Raw genomic sequence first — 19,805 nt, 5'->3', positions numbered from 1 at the left:
GTTTGTATTCCGGTTGCTGTAGGTTCACTGTTGCTATTTGAGAATGTAGATTTTCCCGCCGTATATAGTGAAAAGCTCTTGGGTTTCCAGCCAGTGGCAGTGTTATAAAGCCGCCACGTTTCGACGAGTGACGTACTCATTATCTTGTGGCGAAGTATCGAGATTTTGCGGATGCCAACCAACTTATCTCTGTGACGTGCCCCCTCCACCTGGCTCTCGGAGCCGCGCGGGATTAGCCGAGCGGTCTGAGGCGCTGCAGTGATGGACTGTACGGATGCTCCCGGCGGAGGTTCGAGTCCTCCCTCGGACATAGGTGTGTGTGTTTGTCCTTAGGATAATTTAGGTTAACTAGCGTGTAAGCTTAGGGTCTGTGATGACCTTAGCAGTTAAGTTCCATAAGATTTCACACACATTTGGCTCTCGGAGGCTGGGTACAGACAGACGGATTGGAGAGGAGGCGATGAAGTCGCGGTGCGGAGCGGGGCGTAGCGGGCGCGTCGTTCGCATCTCTGTCAGTGCATTCGGGGCCTGTCTCGCGATAAGGACGGCTTTGGGCGCGCTGTCGACGAAGTGCCGCTATCTTTGGATTCCATGCTGCAGTCAGGTGGTATCCTTCGTGTCTGTTTACAAGATTCTCGTGAATTCGAATTTCGATGAAACCTTTTTATGACACTGTCCCAATAACCGACAGCTCTGAAGAGCACCGTGGCATTCTCGAAGTCAAATGTATGGTCTTCTGTGATGCTGTGTTCTGCTATCGCCGATTTCTCCGTCTGTTCCAGCCACACATGCCTGACGTGTTCGTCTCAGCGTTTAGAAATACATCGCTGCGTTTGTTCAATGTACTGGTGACCGCATTCTTAGACGATACTATAAATTCCTGATACGTTGAGTTTAAGTGGATCTTTAAAGAGACAAGCCACTCTTTCGTCCAAAATGGTCCAAATGTCTCTGAGCACTATGGGACTCATCTGCTGTGGTCATCAGTCCCCTAGAACTTAGAACTACTTAAACCTAACTAACCTAAGGACATCACACACATCCATGCCCGAGGCAGGATTCGAACCTGCGACCGTAGCTCTTTCGTCTTTGACGATGGTCGGAAGAGGGTTTTTGTGTTCCACTTTTCAGAAGCCTCCCAGTTTTATCTGACAGCGGTCCAAGATACCGAAGGAAAGCGAGTTTCTTGTCTTCTTCTTTCTCTTCCCGATTTTCCGCGATTTGTCTCATCTTAAACGCCCTCCTAATCTGCGATTCTCTGTATCCATTTCTGCGAAATAACTCCATGAGGTCCTGCGCTTCGAGAACACCAAGGTGCTCTGGCGACCCGCCGACTATTGTGACAGCGTCTCAAAAGAGTCCATCGAAATTCGGATTCACGAAAATCTTGTAAACGGAAACGGAGGATACCACCTGAGTGCGGACTGGAATCCAGCGATAACGGCAGTTCGTCGAGAGTGCACCCACCACAGTCCTACTCGCGGGTCAGTGCCGTAAAGTTCTGACAGAGATGCCAACAGCGCACCCATTACCATAACACCGCGACTTCACCCCCCATCCCGCCCGCCGGCCTCATTGTACTCAGTCTCCGGGAGCCAGGTGGAGGGGGCACACTGCAGATATAAGTTGGATGGCATCTGCAAGATCTCCAGTTTTCGCCAGAAGATGGTGAACATGTCACTCGTCGAAACGTCGCGGTTTTATAATACTGCCACCCGGCTGGAAAACCGAAAGCTTTTCGTTAACTGTTGCTATTAGTTTACATGTTATCATTTTGTCATTTGGAGATCAAAATCTACATCTATATGGATACTCTGCAAATCACATTTAACTGCCTGGCAGATGGTTCATCGAACCAACTTCACAATTCTCTATTATTCCAATCTCGTATAGCGCGCGGAAAGAATGAACACCTATATATTTCTGTACGAGCTCTGATTTCCCTTATTTTATCGTGGTGATCGTTCCGCTCTATGTAGGTCGGTGTCAACAAAATATTTTCACATTCGGAGGAGAAAGTTGGTGATTGGAATTTCGTTAGAAGATTTCGTCGCAACGAAAAACGCCTTTCTCTTAACGATTTCCAGCTCAAATCCAGTATCATTTCTGTGACACTCTCTCCTATATTTCGCTATAATACAAAACGTGCTGCCCTTATTTGAACTTTTTCGATGTACTCCGTCAGTCGTATCTCGTAAGGATCCCACACCGTGCAACAGTATTCTAAAAGAGAACAGACAAGCGTAGTGTAGGCAGTCTCCTTAAGAGGTCTGTTACATTTTCTAAGTGTCCTGCCAATAAAACGCAGTCTGTGGTTAGTCTTCCCCACAAGATTTTCCATGTGTTTCTTCCAGTTGAAGTTGTTCGTAATTGTAATACCTAGGTATTTAGTTGAATTTACGGCTTTTAAATTAGACTGATTTATCGTGTAACCGAAGTTTAACGAGCTCTCATGTGGATGACCTCACACTCTTCGTTATTTAGGGTCAACTGCAACTTTTCGCACTATTCAGATATTTTTTTCTTAATTGTTTTGCAGTTTATTTTGATCTTCTGATGACTTAATTAGTCGATAAACGACAGCGTTATCTGCAAACAACCGAAGACGGCTGCTCGTCTCCCAAATCGTTGATATAGATAAGGAACAGCAAAGGGCCTTGGGGAACGCCTGAAATCACTTCTGTTTTGCTCGATGACTTTCCGTCAATTACTACGAACTGTGACCTCGCGAGTGGTGCTGCAGACTCTAGAAAATGGAGTGCCAAGTGGAGAAATTGGACCATTTCTGACATGTTCTTCTGTTTGTGTTCAGTAGAGGGGTAGCAGCAGCGGAGGCAGCCAGAAACATTTGTGCCGTGTAAGGGGGTAATGCCATCGGACAGAGCACGGCAAGAAAATGGTTTCCTCCTTTTAAGGAGGATCGTTTTGACGGAAGTGACTCTCCAATTTCAGGAATACCTTCGAGGTTTGACGAAGATTGTTTAAAAGCATTAATCCACCATGATCCACGTCAGCGTACCCTAGAACTGGCTGTTGTGATGAACTGCGATCATTCCACCATCGTGCGAAATTCTCATGCAATGGGGACGGTTCAAAAATTGGGTGATGGGTATTGCATGATCCAAGCCAACATCGCAAAAGCAGCGGGTGACCGTATGTGCATCTCTGCTTCCTCGTCATAAATTGGCCCGTGAACGGTACCGACCATTTCTACCCTGTATCTTTACTGGTGACGAGAAATTGTGTCTGTATTCTAACACAAGGAAAAGAAAGTAATGGTTGAGTCCAAACAATGCAGCAGTTCCCCGTACAAAGAACTGTGTAGATCCATAAAAGATAATGTTGCTTTCCCGAGGTGTAACCATCACTGTTGACATGTATTGTCAACAACAGAGACGTCTTGCAGACGCAGTCCCAGAGCAACGACCACGAAAAAAATGGTGCTACTCCACAATACCGCTTCCCGCATTCTCCTAGACTGAAAAAAAGCACTCTACAGTCGTGGGTTGGGAAATCATTCACCTGATCTTGAGCCCTCCGATTCTCAACTTTTCCGCTCTCTATCGTACAGCCTTCAGGAACTTGCTTTCCGGAGAAATATACGCTCCGAACGTGACTCTACGAGTTCTTCACCTCAAAACTATGTGACTTCTACAGTCGAGGAATCGAAAAGTTGCCCCAGTGTTGGCAGATAATTGTAAACAGTGAAGGAGAACATATAATTGATGTCTGAAGTCTTTCTTATATGTATTTATTGTATTTATTAAGGTAATGGAAAATCGCTAGGAACTGATGCACCAGTCCACTACTTGACTGCATTAGCTATATTCGTTACAGATTGCCGATCGAGTAGTTAAACAGTATGGGGTATTTTTGTCCCTGTACGCGCTATACGTTACGTTTATGTACTCGAATTTTGAGGGCCAGCTGTGACATATTAAAATCTTACTGCAATTTCGTAAAATTTTATCATCAACTTAATCTCTCAGTAGGCAAATGCGTCATCCGCGAACAGCATCATAGAGCTAGATGCATTTCTTGCCAGGACAGTTATATACGCTGTGAATCACATGAGATGTAAAACTCCATAGCTTTCGTGAATGGTTTTTGCAAATGAGTGTACGCAGTGGGTCACGTAAATTTGTTATAATTATTATGGCCGAGCGGTTCTAGGCACTCAGTCCGGAACCGCGCTACTGCTGCGGTCGCAGGTTCGAATCCTGCCTCGGGCATGGATGTGTGTGATGTCCTTAGGTTAGTTAGGCTTAAGTAGTTCTAAGTCTAAGGGACTGATGACCTCAGATGTTAAGTCCCATAGTGCTTAGAGCCATTTGAATTTATAATTATTAACTCTTGAATTAACGGAGATTATCAAGCAGATTGGTTTCTTTTTAATAGGGACGTTGAACTTTTTTAAGAGTATCCGAAAGATTTAGGCCAATGGTGTTAAGTTTTGTCATCTGTTAAGATGAAACTTATTTCCTTTTGCAGTTAATTTTTCAGATATAGATACAGGGCCAGCTACGATTTATGAAGATGGATCTTTATGTGAATATATAGCAAATCAGAAGGGAAACAGGGGTACTACTTCAAATATGTGTATGTCCCCGTTTTTAGTATACGCAGGAATGACGACGCAGAAATCCACAGTGGCTGATTCCGGACGTGTTCCCTCGTAAGTTTTGCACATTTGTTTGATACTTGTACGAATAGTGTCAACGTCAACAGTAATAAGCGTTGAGTCACTATATCAGTCGTTTCAATAGCTTTTGAATGGCGTTAAAAAATGTACAGCAAACTGCCGATTAACCACAAGAGAATTGTCGAGTTTACAGATTACGCGTGCATAGTTCGGCGATATTTGGAAAAAAAGGGAAATCATGAAGCATTTCGTTGTAAATAGAACGAATGTTTTGGTTTATAATACACTATAAAGCATGTGATTCATATTTTGACAGCAAATCGATGCAGCATCAATCACTGCAAAGTGGCTTTGGAGGTTCTAATAGTGAGGAAGCGTGTTACAGCTGCTCCTCTAGACCGATTGTGAAACAAATCGCTGTTCCTGACGAAGAAGATGACGAAAGTATCCGAGAGTGGTTAATTAGCGACGCCAGATAACCAGGATTTGAGCAGCTTAGTCACAGGGTGTGATCGGTGGAGGAAGAGAGCGAAGACAAGGCTATCGAGGAATCTCTTAACAAATACACCGATACGATAAAGAGATTTATTACTACAACATGCAAGGCGAATTCGCTTGCCCATACCGATTTTTGTCCCTCTAGCAAATGAGAACAGTCATCACGAAAAAAAAGTGAATGAAAATAAGATACATAGAACATAATTCGATGTATACTTCCCGAAACTGAAGTACAATCAAGTCATACTAAATGGCTCCTGTTTTAATTTTAATTTTGTCTATACGTTGTCTATTGCGGAATTGTTAATAATGCAGTGGCCTTTCCAATGGGGCAGGTGCATGTGCATGAGGTAAATAGCGATTTCCGGTAAAAAGGTGCATTTTGGGTAATTCATGGTTTTTGTTTATCTGTGCTATGCCGAGTGCGCTTTAACCCGGATACTCAGGAACTTAACTGCATACATACGATGCAGTTTAAAAAAAAAAAAAGAAAACTTTGACTCAAAAATTCACATGGTACCAGAGTTAACAACAGTAAATCATACTGCGTGCCTCTCTGTTTCTAATTATTTGCCCAGAACTCGTTACAACTTTTGGACCATACGGAAAATAAAAGTGGTTTTATTTCTTGGCCTATGTCTGTGAACAGCAGCGATGCTATGGCGTTACCTCTGGGAGTATGTCGGTCGTTGTTTCGTATCTCGCGTTGTCTCCTGTAAAGAGCGACGCAGTTTGCTCTGTTTGCCGAAGTCTTCACTCCACCCACTTAGCAGTACGAATGTTCCGTAAGAACGCATTTAGTTTAATAGGAGACGGTGCGGAACTATGCGTCGTATATACTATGGTCCTCCTAGTTCCGGTATAATGCAGAGAGGTGCGGCTTCCCTGCTTGATGAAGCGGGGTCACGACTCTGCGGAACGAGATTACGAGAATATGCGGGGGGAGGTATTAGGCGGTAAGCCGTTTTGTGCGCGGATCAGAAAATTTGGAGGTTTCCCCTGGCAGGTCGGCGAGATGAAAAGCTCATCGGCAGAAGCGGCTCGGGGACGCAGATAAGAGCCGGCTGGCTTTATGGCTGAGTTGCGGGCGCGGGGATTTGCAGACCAGAGATTGCCTTGAGTCACGACACGCGCGGCGCTGCGCGAGGATAATCACCGCAGGTGCTGCAAGGCGCTTGCCTCGCCTTCTGGGCCTTTGTCCCTCCTCTCAAATGCGTCTCTTCTCTACCTTGTAACCCGAGATCTCCCGCCATTAGCACAGAAACTGCGGGAGTATAATCCATTGCACGGAATAAGCAAAATGCGAGCAGAGAAGATTCAGCCTTAGATGTGTAACCAACGAGCTACGTCAGAGCCTTGTGATGCTATTGGCAGTGAGATTCTACCAAATTAAGAAGAATCATTAGGAACAATAGCTGTAGCTAACGACATGTTACAATCATACCTAGCAGATGAGGTACAAGAAATAGAGATAACACAAACCTAAAAAAACGCTAAACTTTTAATGAAACACATTGATGTAGGATCTTCTCAGGATAGCGCTTTAGGACCAACACTGTGCCTGGTTACTTTCCAGGTACTGTCGGCTATAGGAAAAAAATTCTTGATGCTGTGTTGTTGTTTTCGTTATTGTGGTATTCAGTTCCAAAATTGATTTCATTATATTCTGTGCGCTAGTCACGCCTGAGGAAGTCTCTTCATCTCTGCAGAACTATTGCAACTACCGTCCACTTGAACCTGTTTGCTATACTCGAATCTTGGCCTCTCTCTGCAACTTTTTCATTCCACACTTACCTTTGTTAGCAAACTAACTACTCCTTTATGTCCACCGAGCGAGGTGGCGCAGTGGTTAACACACTGGACTGGCATGCTGGAGGACGACGGTTCAGACCCGCGTCTGGCTATCGTGGCTTAGGTTTTCCGTGACTGCCAAATGCCAGGATGGTTCCTTTAAAAGGGCAGGGCCGAGTTTATTCCCCATCCTTACCTAATCCAATGGGACCGATGACCTCACTGTTTGGTCCCCTCCCCCGTTATCAATCAACCAACCTTGATGCCCCAAGTCCTGTCCTATAGCCCTGTCCCGTCTTTAGTCAAGTTCTGCAATGAAAATATTTTTCATTAGTTCAGCCAAGTACCTCTTCATTCTTTATCCGATTCACCCACCTTCTCTTAATCGTTCTTCCGTAACATTTCAAAAGTTTTTATTCTCCTCTGGTCTGTAATATTTATTGTCCATGTTTCACTTTTGCATAAGGCTACACTACAGGCAGATACATTCATAAAGTATATATTAGATCTTAACATACGGCCTCTCTCTTTTCTGAAAACTTTCATTTTAGCTATTGCGTATAATCAGAATAATGCCATAAAAGTCCATATTTATTCCATAAATAAATTTTATTTCAAATAAATGGAAATTTTTAAACTTTTCTCAGCAAGAAGTCTTTCCTACTTGCAAAAAATGGTTCAAATGGCTTTGAGCACTATGGGACTTAACTTTCTTTTTTATCTTATGGGACGTAACTGCTAAGGTCATCAGTCCCTAAGCTTACACACTACTTAACCTAAATTATCCTAAGGACAAACACACACACCCATGTCCGAGGGAGAACTCGAACCCCCGCCGAGACTAACCGCACAGTCCATGACAGGAGGTCATCAGTCCCCTAGAACTTAGAACTACTTAAACCTAACTAACCTAAGGGCATCACACACACCCATGCTCGAGGCAGGATTCGAACCTGCGACCGTAGCGGTCGCGCGGTTCCAGACTGTAGCGCCTAGAACCGCTCGGCCACTCCGGCCGGCTTTTCTACTTGCACCAGCTTCACTAGCCAGAACTGTGTGTTCTGCTTTTTCAGAGGGGTTAAAAGAGTTGTTACTAATATTTTCTTACTATTGGTAGAAGAAAGGAAGTACGGCAGTGTACCTTAATAGAATGTTCACCTTTAATACAAGTTGGCGACCTACCAATAACAGTTGCAATTATTTGCGTTTACTACATAGTATACGTATCCAAGAAACACTAAAAACAAACCTCAAGTAATCTAACAAAACTATTACAGGCTCACACTAAACATAAATTTAGACAACATTGTCTGCGGAGCGCAGCGATCTGGTGCTATACTTAGGTTAATATCAACACTCGAGATCGCAATAACATTTGTTTATTGACCGGTTTCGGCTTGTGTTAAAGCCATCCGCAGAATTTTTGGGCTCCCTACGGATGGTGCTGGCAGCTCATCGATTTTTCACGTACACTGTGTACGATCGTGATATCACGTGTATGATCGTGGTATCACGTGAAAATCCGAGGAGACGCCAACACCACCCGTACGGGAGGCCCAAACATTCTGAGCATGGCTTTAACATAAGCTGAAACTGGTCAGTAAACAAATGTTACTGCGATCTCGACTGTTGATTTTAACCTAAACATACTAAACAGCATCCGCATAGACCCTCCTTTTCCTTAACTTATACATTTTCGCTACGCATTTGACCTGTGACCTTTGGTAGGGATCACACGGCATAGAAGCAAATTTTTCGTATAAATTACGTCCTGTATAACGCACTGTCGCTCATAAATTAGAGAAAATTTGAAATTTTTTCGGAAAAGTTCCCAAGCACTTTTTTACTCAAGATTCTCTGTGACGTTTCTGCAGCGTAAAAGAGAATACATTAATGTATACATGCCTACGGATTCAGTGACGGTGTGGTAGTATATCGTTAAATATTTAAAACGGTTGCTCACCAGCGGCAAACCGCACGCCGTTTCCTTTTGCGTACCGTGCGACAGTGGTCTGCGGGAGCAGTACTTTATTTTCACCTGCATTCACAACGCTTCAAGTATGAGGCTGGCTCTTATATTTACTGTAATGTGTGTACAGTTTCCTTGCGGGAACAGCGCAATTCAAACGTCGTGGGTGACCATCGACTGCGTGAAATCGAACTCTTTGCTGATGTAATTCACAACACACTCACACTGCCCTAGGAAATTGAGTTAACCCCCCCCCCCCCAAGTAAAAATCTAATGTTATAAATAGATACTACGTTTGACTAAGGAGTCAGTAGCATGGCTGAGAGATTGCTATAGCAGGTTCAAAACAGTACTAGACTATCATATATGCGATCCACTAAGTTTTCAAAAAAAAAATGGCTCTGAGCACTATGGGACTTAACATCTGTGGTCATCAGTCCCCTAGAACTTAGAGCTACATAAACCTAACTAACCTAAGGACATCACACACATCCATGCCCGAGGCAGGATTCGAACCTGCGACCGTAGCGGTCACGCGGTTCCAGACTGAAGCGTCTAGAACCGCACGGCCACACAGGCCGGCCCACTAAGTTTTCGTTACGTTAAATTTCACAGGACTGTAAACTCTTATTGGCTCATAAAATTTTGTCTCTCACTCTTGAATATCTTTACTGTTTGTAGAGAAATGGGACAGGCAGGAAAATATAACCATCACGCTTGAAAGAAACTTCATCCACGTAAAAAAAAAACAACTGTTGGAAGGTTGGCACTGCAGTTCTGTGCTGGATAATCCATTTACAGAACTGAATTGTGTGTTACGAATCATTTGATTCCATTGCTTGCGCATGTTGTTTGTGATTTAGGCGTGCTCTCCACATTATATTCTTGCAAGTGTGTGATGGGCAAGTTGAAGAGTGCTTCTTCTCTAACACAACCTTTTGAAATTCTGGTGCGCAACCACTTAGTTGTCGACAACCTTTTCAGAGCTCTACAGGGTGTTTCGGGGTGATGGTCAATAATTCACACATGGAAAGTACAGGGCGAAAGTAGCTAAAAGGCTCCAATAAAAACGGGTCCACAAATGACAGCATCGATGTTCCGATACTTCACTGAGCCATGCAGAATTGCGCTATTCGTGCGCCATATCATCAGCAATGTTGGCAGGCATATCGAAAAAGTTATAACCTAAATCCTAATGTGCGTAGTGACGTTTACATGTTGAATAAAGTATGCGCGCCGTAGTTTGTAACTAATTCCCATTTTTTTCATATAGTTCAATAATTGTCACCTTGTAAATAGGGTTACAGTCATATATATACAGGGTGGTCCATTGATAGTGACCAGGCCAAATATCTCACGAAATAAGCATCAAACGAAAAAACTACAAACAACGAAACTTGTTAGCTTGAAGGGGAAAACCAGATGGCACTATGGTTGGCCCGCTAGATGGCGAAGCCATAGGTCAAATGGATATCAACTGCGTTTCTTTTAAATAGGAAGTCCCATTTTTTTATTACATATTCGTCGCGGCCAATCCGCACATCAGTAGCAGACAAATTGCGCGAGAATCGGGAATCTCAAAAACGTCGGTGTTGAGAATGCTACATAAACATCGATTGCACCCGTGCCATATTTCTATGCACCACGAATTGCATGGCGACGACTGTGTTCGTCGTGTACAGTTCTGCCACTGGGCTCAAGAGAAATTACGGGACGATGACAGATTTTTTGGACGTGTTCTATTTAGTGACGGAGCGTCATTCACCAACAGCGGTAACGTAAACCGGCATAATATGCACTATTGGGCAACGGAAAATCCACAGTGGCTGCGACAAGTGGAACATCAGCGACCTTGGCGGGTTAATGTACGGTGAGAGGAGAGATAATTCGCCCCCATTTCATCGATGGTAATCTAAATGGTGCAATGTATGCTGATTTCCTACGGCTACCGATGTTACTACAAGATGTCTCACTGCATGACAGAATGGCGATTTACTTCAACATGATAGATGTTCGGCACATAGCTCGCGTGCGGTTGAAGCGGTATTGAATAGCATACTTCATGACAGGTGGATTGGTCGTCGAAGCACGTTTACCGGATCTGACGTCCCCGGATTTCTTTCTGTGGGGAAAGTTGAAGGATATTTGCTATCGTGATCCTCCGACAGCGCCTGACGACATGCGTCAGCGCATTGTCAATGCATATGCGAACATTACGGAAGGCGAAGTACTCGCTGTTGAGAGGAATGTCGTTACACGTATTGCCAAATGGATTGACGTCGACGGACATCATTTTGAGCATTTATTGCATTAATGTGGTATTTACAGGTAATCACGCTGTAACAGCATGCGTTCTCAGAAATGATAAGTGCACAAAGGTACATGTATCACATTGGAACAACAGAAATAAAATGTTCAAACGTACCTACATTCTGTATTTTAATTTAAGAAACCTACCTGTTACCAACTGTTCGTCTAAAATTGTCAGCCATATGTTTGTTGTGGTGTCACCGCCAGACACCACACTTGCTAGGTGGTAGCCTTTAAATCGGCCGCGGTCCGTTTGTATACGTCGGACCCGCGTGTCGCCACTGTCAGTAATTGCAGACCGAGCGCCGCCACACGGCAGGTCTAGTCTAGAGAGACTCCCTAGCACTCGCTCCAGTTGTACAGCCGATTTTGGTAGCGATGGTTCACTGTCTACATACGCTCTCATTTGCAGAGACGACAGTTCAGCATAGCCTTCAGCTACGTCATTTGCTACGACCTAGCAAGGCGCCATATTCAGTTACTACGAATGTATTCTGAACAGATAATATTGTGAATCATGTACCATCAAGAGCGACGTTCATCATTAACGGATTAAAGTTAAGTATCAAACTAATTACGTCCGCTTTCTGAATTCTAATTCCTTGTCATGTTCCAGACCTCACGTCAGTATAGTTCTTCCCTCCTCACGCCAGCCTGCGTGAGCTAAAACTCGTGCATTTTGCCCTCCACTAGTAACACGGTGTTGGCTCTTCTGCCAACACATTTGTGACTATTACAGCGCCATCTGTCACAAAGCGAAAAAAGTGGTCCAACTAAAACATTCATATTTCTTTACGTACTACAAAAATATGTAATAAAAGGCCGGCCGAAGTGGCCGTGCGGTTAAAGGCGCTGCAGTCTGGAACCGCAAGACCGTTACGGTCGCAGGTTCGAATCCTGCCTCGGGCATGGATGTTTGTGCCGTCCTTAGGTTAGTTAGGTTTAACTAGTTCTAAGTTCTAGGGGACTAATGACCTCAGCAGTTGAGTCGCATAGTGCTCAGAGCAATTTGAACCATAGTGCTCAGAGCAATGTAATAAAAAATGGGGGTTCCCATATAAAAAAACGCAGTTGATATCCGTTTGACCTATGGCAGCTCCATCTAGCGGGTCAACGATAGCGCCATCTGGTTTCCCCCTTCAAGCTAGACAAGTTTCGTTCTTTGTAGTTTTTTCGTTTAACGCCTATTTCGTGAGATATTTGACCCTGTCACGATCAATGAACCACTCTGTACATATATTATTGAAATCTTTGTCATAAATACTACTGTACATATTGAATTTTGCAAATTTGTTGTGTGAATCAATACTTATTAGTTTTTATAATTATTTTATGTCCTGGACTCGAAAAATAAAAATAAAAAATTTAAAAATATTGTGCCCCGCTCGTCGACTGGCCCCAATTTCCGTAAAATGTCTCGCGGAGAGCGAGCTACTGACAAAGGCACGTCCCGCGGCTGTTGCAGCGACGAACGAGCAGCGCGCGGGCAGCAACGGCGCCGGCACCGGCGTCGCGACGCTGACGGCGCGCCTGGGCCGTGGGGACCTGCGGGCCACGTACCAGTGCCGCGCGCACAACGACGCCCTCAAGGAGCCGCTGACCGCCTCGCTGCGCCTGCTCGTCCACGGTGAGTACTGCTCTCTCCTGATACTGTACGTGCTCCAGCCAGGTGCAGTCACACGCGGGCAAGGCCTGCATCTCGAGACGTTCCAGCCCGCGTGACGCGCACAGGCGCAGACGACATGACGTTGCGGCTTTCAGTGTGAAATTTTTATAACGACGCACCAAGTGGTTATAACTGAAGCGCAGCTGTTCACGGAGATGAACTCATAATGCCTAAGACATAGTCCTAAATAACAAGCAAAACTGGACCTAAAATTTAATAAATTTTTATCAAAACTGCCCCACTGGTTTCATTTCGAAACGACTTACAACAGCAGTAGTACAAACTCAAATATACGTTACAATAACTTTCGATATATTTACACTTCCACTGTCATACGATCACTATGTATATATAAAATAGAAAACACATTACACAGTCTCCCACAATCATGTAGCACAATCTCCGAGCCGACTGTTTCTTCGAACACTGTGAGTGACTGTTACAATGCACTGCATTCATAGAAGTACCTCAGTGCCCTTCTAAGTGTCTGTGTCTTGCTGTGGCATTGGCAGTTTCATGCGAAAGGCACTGGTACTTAAAGAAAAGAAAATTAATAAAACGATATTTTCAGGTATAAATTCCTGGAACTCCGAGAGTTAATTTACTACTAACTCTATTCGCAATACATTTTGTGGGCAACACCCTAATGTACCAATGAATGTACCTGCATAATCATGTAATAGTATGACACATACTTCAAGACTTACGACATTATCAACATTGATACATGTGAAAAACTAGCTCCTCTAATAAAAATGGAACGCAAATGACCCAGACTACAATGGTCCAATGATTAATCCGAAAGTAATAAAACGAACATATTTAGGGTTTTGCATCTTCAACCATGAGGGTTTTACATTTTTAACGTCATATATTTAAGAAATTGGAGTTAATGCTGTATTTCTAAATTAATCAGACGTTTGAAGCAGTTTTATGAGCAATAATTCGATTCATTAAGGATTCGGGAGTGGAGGGGTTATAGCTAAATTACTGTTCCTACAATGTCCCTTGTTCGGTGTGGTTGTTTTAGATACTGTGCCCCGTGTGACACCGGCCCTTTACATGGTTTACAGGTATAATGAAATATTTGAAGTGTTATAATTTCTTAATATGAAACCTGGCACTTAAAGCTACGTTCCACAACTAATACTTTGTATACTGATTAAATAACTGTAGAAGGAAACGGTACCTGGGATATTACAGTTGTAACCACTAAACATGTGATCACTCTGGCCTGGTAATATTTATCGTTCACTGCGGTGGTCTAGCTACACTTGTTTTCTTCCCTCTCCCAGGCGACTCGGTTGCACTTTGTCACTCAATTACTCGCGCAGACCTCAAAGTAGGCGTAAAGTGGCGCGACAAAAAGAGAGGACCGGTGGAAAGAAATTGCAGCCTTTGTTAGACGTTTACGACCCGCGCCCGCCGGCAGCTGGGCCCTCGGCGCCTTGGGCAGTATTAATTGCGACCTGAGCCGCCACTTTAGTGGCGCCCCACCGTAACTCAGTGTGATTTAGCTGCCGATAGCACTCACTCTAACTGGACGGACCGCGTCAAATTTCCTGCGGCCGGCGCACAGTCTTCCATTCCGAGTGCTGTTCGCCTTTACGACGACCGTTAAAATATATTAACTTTTCTCCTCGCGCTGGCGGTGGGCCGGTGCTTAATAACAGCGATGGCGAATAAACCCTCATCTTGTCGAGTAATTGCTGAATTTCGCCAAGTTTTTTTCCTCCCCTCCGAGTTTCCCGCAGATTCCCTGCCGTGCACCTGCGATTCTTTGGAGCAATGATTATAAAAACAAACAGCCTCCTGGTGGAGAAGGGTGCAGTTACCGTGGCTCGAAAATGAATATTTTTCTCGTGAAAATGCTAATTTATTGCGAAAGATGAAGGCGAGTATATTTTCTGACTGAAGTACCTTCCAAATTAAAAACGTTAAAAAGAAAATGTTCGCCAAATTCCAACAATGGAAGCATAAACCAGACAGGAGTCGAGAATGGCAGGTATTGATCTTTCATTACACAAGGAGAGCGCCAAGGAGATGACGAAAAAACTGAGCTGACAGACACTTGAAGACACAAACTGTTCACGAAAGCCTAATTATAAAGCTTCAAGAACCAGCTGAAAGTGGGCAAACTAAGAATATACCTCAACCTCTTAAGTATCACTCAACGTAGTTCGCGAAGGCAAGATCATGCTAATCACATAGCGTACAGAGGCGTTTAAGGTATCATTCTCACTCTCCAAGCGTGAATTCAACTGGACAGGAGCTGTAATAACTGATACAACGAGAATTACCCTCTCTGCCATGCACTGCACCACGGTTTGCAGTATGTGGACATAGAAGTAGGCGTCGTCGTTCTCTACTTGCTGATAGGCTTTAACATCACTATAATAAACTCGTACATCTCCCACAGAGGCAGGACGTTCTAGAATAGAGCCCCTGTGTTCACAGAGTACATTTTGAGAACGTTACTGTACTGCAGTTTGCAAGACTTATATTCACTGCCATGGTACGTTCTCTTTTGTGAAGATATCGGATTGTAGGATGGAATATCACGCTTTGTAACTCGCATTCAGCATGTGTTCCCCACGAGGTATTGCACGCAGACGAATAAAGCGTGTACTGGTGATCAGAGAAGTGGGATTGACCGTTATTAATGAACATATCAGAAAATGCTTCAAATGGCTACCTCACGTCGATGCTCGATTTATCGAACTGAGAGACACGTGTAGCAACTCCACCTGAAAGACAGCAGCAATAGTGTTTTCATTAATCTGCTGTAGCTCTTCCAGTGTGTTAGGATTATTTGAGTACTCCTGACGCTTCAATTTGCCCCACAGTTACAAATCATAGGGAGTGAGATTATGTGATTGAGTTGGCAAGAACATTGCACTGCTTCTGCTGATTGTCCTCTCCTCACCAAATACATGATGCACTTCTAACATGGTAGTCACGGCAATGTATACAGTTGCTCTGTTGTTCATTTTCAATGAATTGATCCACTTATGGATTAAACAGTTTCTGATATTCCAGATAGTATTAGCAGTTTGAAGAAAGAACCTTGTTACAATGGGAACACCAGAAATTGCGCATTAAACATCATATTTGTGATTATGCTGCGGCCCTCAAAGTACTGTTGAGCAAATTGATGCATAATTATTCATGTTTTGTGGGTTCACATAGGCTGACAGGCTGCACCAGGTTTCCCCTGAAGACGAAATGACACTGTAGAGTACCCGGAATAGAGCACGCGGTACATGTGCTGACGCAGAGAATGAGAATGCAACTAACTGGTGCAGCGAAATCGCGTTTTTACCATTTTCTACTATAGGAAGTTCTCCTGTTCATTACCAAAATTCCGTGTCAGTCTTATAAATATTTTCCTGGCCAGTTTTATTTTTCAAAGGTGGCCATAAAGTCTCTACCCATTTCTAAAAAGTAGTGGATGCGTGTATGTTTATTGTCGATGTGTGTATATAGTTTCATCGAAGACCATTTCGCAGCATTGCCTGCATCGTTGGAGGGCAGACCTGAATGCATTCTGAAGCATATCTTGTGAAACGGCCGACGCTGGATCCTGGATTCGAGCACTCCTGACAGTCCCTTACTTCTATACAGTATGCCCTTGACTATGTATCCATATGCAAAATATCCAAGGATGTCTAATCAATTGAACGCGATGGCCACAGTCTTGCTGAACCTCTGCTGCCTATCTGTTGGCGAATCATCGACTGAGGAACTCTTTTACTATGAGAGTAAAATGAAGAGTGCTCCATCCTGATGGAACACAATAGTGTCAGCAATGCCTTCTTATTGAAGCTGTGCTTGGGAGCATTGCTCTTTGACAGTCAATGGTTGCATGAGATGGCTTGATACACCACAATGTTTCTGATCTTTTTCACAAGTGTGGAATGTGCCTTCTTCAGTAAACGAAATGTGATGCATAAGGTTCCGTTGGATGCGGTGCCTATCAGATCGTAACACGCAGCTGGCAGAGTTGGATACTCTTGTCGTCTAATTTGTGAAGCTCCTGATTATGGTACACTTTCTTCTTTAGTAGTGTAAAAGTTTCATAAACGTTGATTTTGTCAGTTGCAACGTATTGTTAAAGCAGTCAGTCTTCTTTTAGTTGCTTCTCTGATTCGCTGGACGACCCTTGGAAGTGTCCCTGTATGTGCTTCATCGGCAACGTTTCCAGATCTTTGTAACTTATCGACAAGTAACCAGATATTTCCTTTTGTTGGTGCTGGCTTTCGAAATTTCCAAGTGAACTGTTGCACCTCCATATAAGGAAGATCATGCAATCACAGGCTAACTGCCACTCATTCTTATATCATAAGCATTTTTATGGAATATCATGAAAAAAATAGGCCCCTTGTCACAGGAATGGATTAAAAAGACGTGTCATGTAAATGACTCCATTAATTTTCGGAAATGGATTGAGACTTTGTGCCTATCCTGTATACCTACTGTTCACCCATAACTAACGACAAGAAGAGGAGTGGAAGGGCTTATTACATCAGAAGCACATGTAGGTGTTAAATGTAAATAATTCCTCACACGTTCCACGCACAGGCTCCCAGCCCAACATTCATGCTGGACACTAATCAGCGACTTTCCCCTCTCACTCTTAAATCCGCGCGCAGTCTACCAGGGCACCAAGAAATCCCGCCCTTGGACCGATACACTAACACCCTAAACAGTCTAGCAAAGTGACGAAGTCGCAGTAGCCAGAAGTGATCATTGCGTGGGATATCGTTAGTAATACCGTTACTGTTCGCCATTGCTCCCCTACACAATGCCTGGTCACATTCTTGTACAATATAATTGTTGTAAAATGCCTTTAACAGCAGAGTACGCTGAGGTTCACAACTGAAATATGTTCTGCTCAATGAAACAGTTAAATATCTGCTTATGTCTCAACTACACTCCTGGAAATGGAAAAAAGAACACATTGACACCGCTGTGTCAGACCCACCATACTTGCTCCGGACACTGCGAGAGGGCTGTACAAGCAATGATCACACGCACGGCACAGCGGACACACCAGGAACCGCGGTGTTGGCCGTCGAATGGCGCTAACTGCGCAGCATTTGTGCACCGCCGCCGTCAGTGTCAGCCAGTTTGCCGTGGCATACGGAGCTCCATCGCAGTCTTTAACACTGGTAGCATGCCGCGACAGCGTGGACGTGAACCGTATGTGCAGTTGACGGACTTTGAGCGAGGGCGTATAGTGGGCATGCGGGAGGCCGGGTGGACGTACCGCCGAATTGCTCAACACGTGGGGCGTGAGGTCTCCACAGTACATCGATGTTGTCGCCAGTGGTCGGCGGAAGGTGCACGTGCCCGTCGACCTGGGACCGGACCGCAGCGACGCACGGATGCACGCCAAGACCGTAGGATCCTACGCAGTGCCGTAGGGGACCGCACCGCCACTTCCCAGCAAATTAGGGACACTGTTGCTCCTGGGGTATCGGCGAGGACCATTCGCAACCGTCTCCATGAAGCTGGGCTACGGTCCCACACCCCGTTAGGTCGTCTTCCGCTCACGCCCCAACATCGTGCAGCCCGCCTCCAGTGGTGTCGCGACAGGCGTGAATGGAGGGACGAATGGAGACGTGTCGTCTTCAGCGATGAGAGTCGCTTCTGCCTTGGTGCCAATGATGGTCGTATGCGTGTTTGGCGCCGTGCAGGTGAGCGCCACAATCAGGACTGCATACGACCGAGGCACACAGGGCCAACACCCGGCATCATGGTGTGGGGAGCGATCTCCTACACTGGTCGTACACCACTGGTGATCGTCGAGGGGACACTGAATAGTGCACGGCCGGCAAGGGAACTTGCTGTTCCAACAGGACAATGCACGTCCGCATGTATCCCGTGCCACCCAACGTGCTCTAGAAGGTGTAAGTCAACTACCCTGGCCAGCAAGATCTCCGGATCTGTCCCCCATTGAGCATGTTTGGGACTGGATGAAGCGTCGTCTCACGCGGTCTGCACGTCCAGCACGAACGCTGGTCCAACTGAGGCGCCAGGTGGAAATGGCATGGCAAGCCGTTCCACAGGACTACATCCAGCATCTCTACGATCGTCTCCATGGGAGAATAGCAGCCTGCATTGCTGCGAAAGGTGGATATACACTGTACTAGTGCCGACATTGTGCATGCTCTGTTGCCTGTGTCTTATGTGCCTGTGGTTCTGTCGGTGTGATCATGTGATGTATCTGACCCCAGGAATGTGTCAATAAAGTTTCCCCTTCCTGGGACAATGTATTCACGGTGTTCTTATTTCAATTTCCAGGAGTGTATTACCTAGCTTCGCATTCCAGTTGGAACTGTAGTCACTAAACCTCAAGTAGCAAACCCCAGTCACGCACTACAGCTGTGTTTCGGCCTTCGGGTAGGTGAGATGTGTCATTATGTGAATAGTGTAGTTGTGTGTGGTGCTTCCGTTTTTTTTCCTAGTTTATGTGTGTAAGATGTTCCAGAAAATTAATCTTTTGCATGTAGTTTATACTGTATATTATACTAGTCTTTTCCCTTCAGCTTTGTCTGCATATGTATTCAATACATATATTGAAGACACCGTCTCCTTCCCCTGTCTGCATCCACATATTCATCCCTCTATCTATCTACTTCATCCTCCAACTATCTATGTATCTCGCCCTCCCCACCTTCTCTGTCTCTTCGTCTCCTCCTCCCACTCTATTTGTCCATTTCCTCCATGCCTTCTCTCTGACCATATATTCCTTCCGCCTCCCTCTGACAATTTCCTCCTCCCCCTCCCTCTTTACATATCCACCTCCCCTTCTTCCTTTTCCAACTACCCAGTGCCTCATGTACCTCTCCCCTCGCTCTGATCATTTCCTCCTCTCCCTTGCTCAGTCCATCCCCTCCTCTACCCATCTTAACTTGTTGTCAGGC

At 44.8% G+C, this 19,805-nt stretch overlaps 1 protein-coding gene across 11 annotated transcripts in view; it reads left to right on the top strand.

Moving 5' to 3' along the window:
* LOC126262390 (hemicentin-1) overlaps positions 1-19,805 on the top strand; it is a 1,144,740-nt gene that overhangs the window by 452,736 nt on the left and 672,199 nt on the right. For all 11 annotated transcript variants that reach the window (XR_007546725.1, XR_007546724.1, XR_007546726.1 and 8 more), the window contains exon 4: positions 12,676-12,837. Coding sequence is in view for 5 of the 11 variants with exons in the window: in XM_049958994.1 (XP_049814951.1) it covers positions 12,676-12,837 (162 nt within the window). In the remaining 6 variants the exon portion in view is untranslated. The remainder of the gene's footprint in view (positions 1-12,675; positions 12,838-19,805) is intronic.

Source organism: Schistocerca nitens, chromosome 6 (genome assembly GCF_023898315.1).
Source record: "Schistocerca nitens isolate TAMUIC-IGC-003100 chromosome 6, iqSchNite1.1, whole genome shotgun sequence".
NCBI lineage: Eukaryota > Metazoa > Arthropoda > Insecta > Orthoptera > Acrididae > Schistocerca > Schistocerca nitens.
The sequence above is the reverse complement of the archived record's forward strand: the minus strand, read 5'-3'. Positions and strand labels throughout refer to the sequence as shown.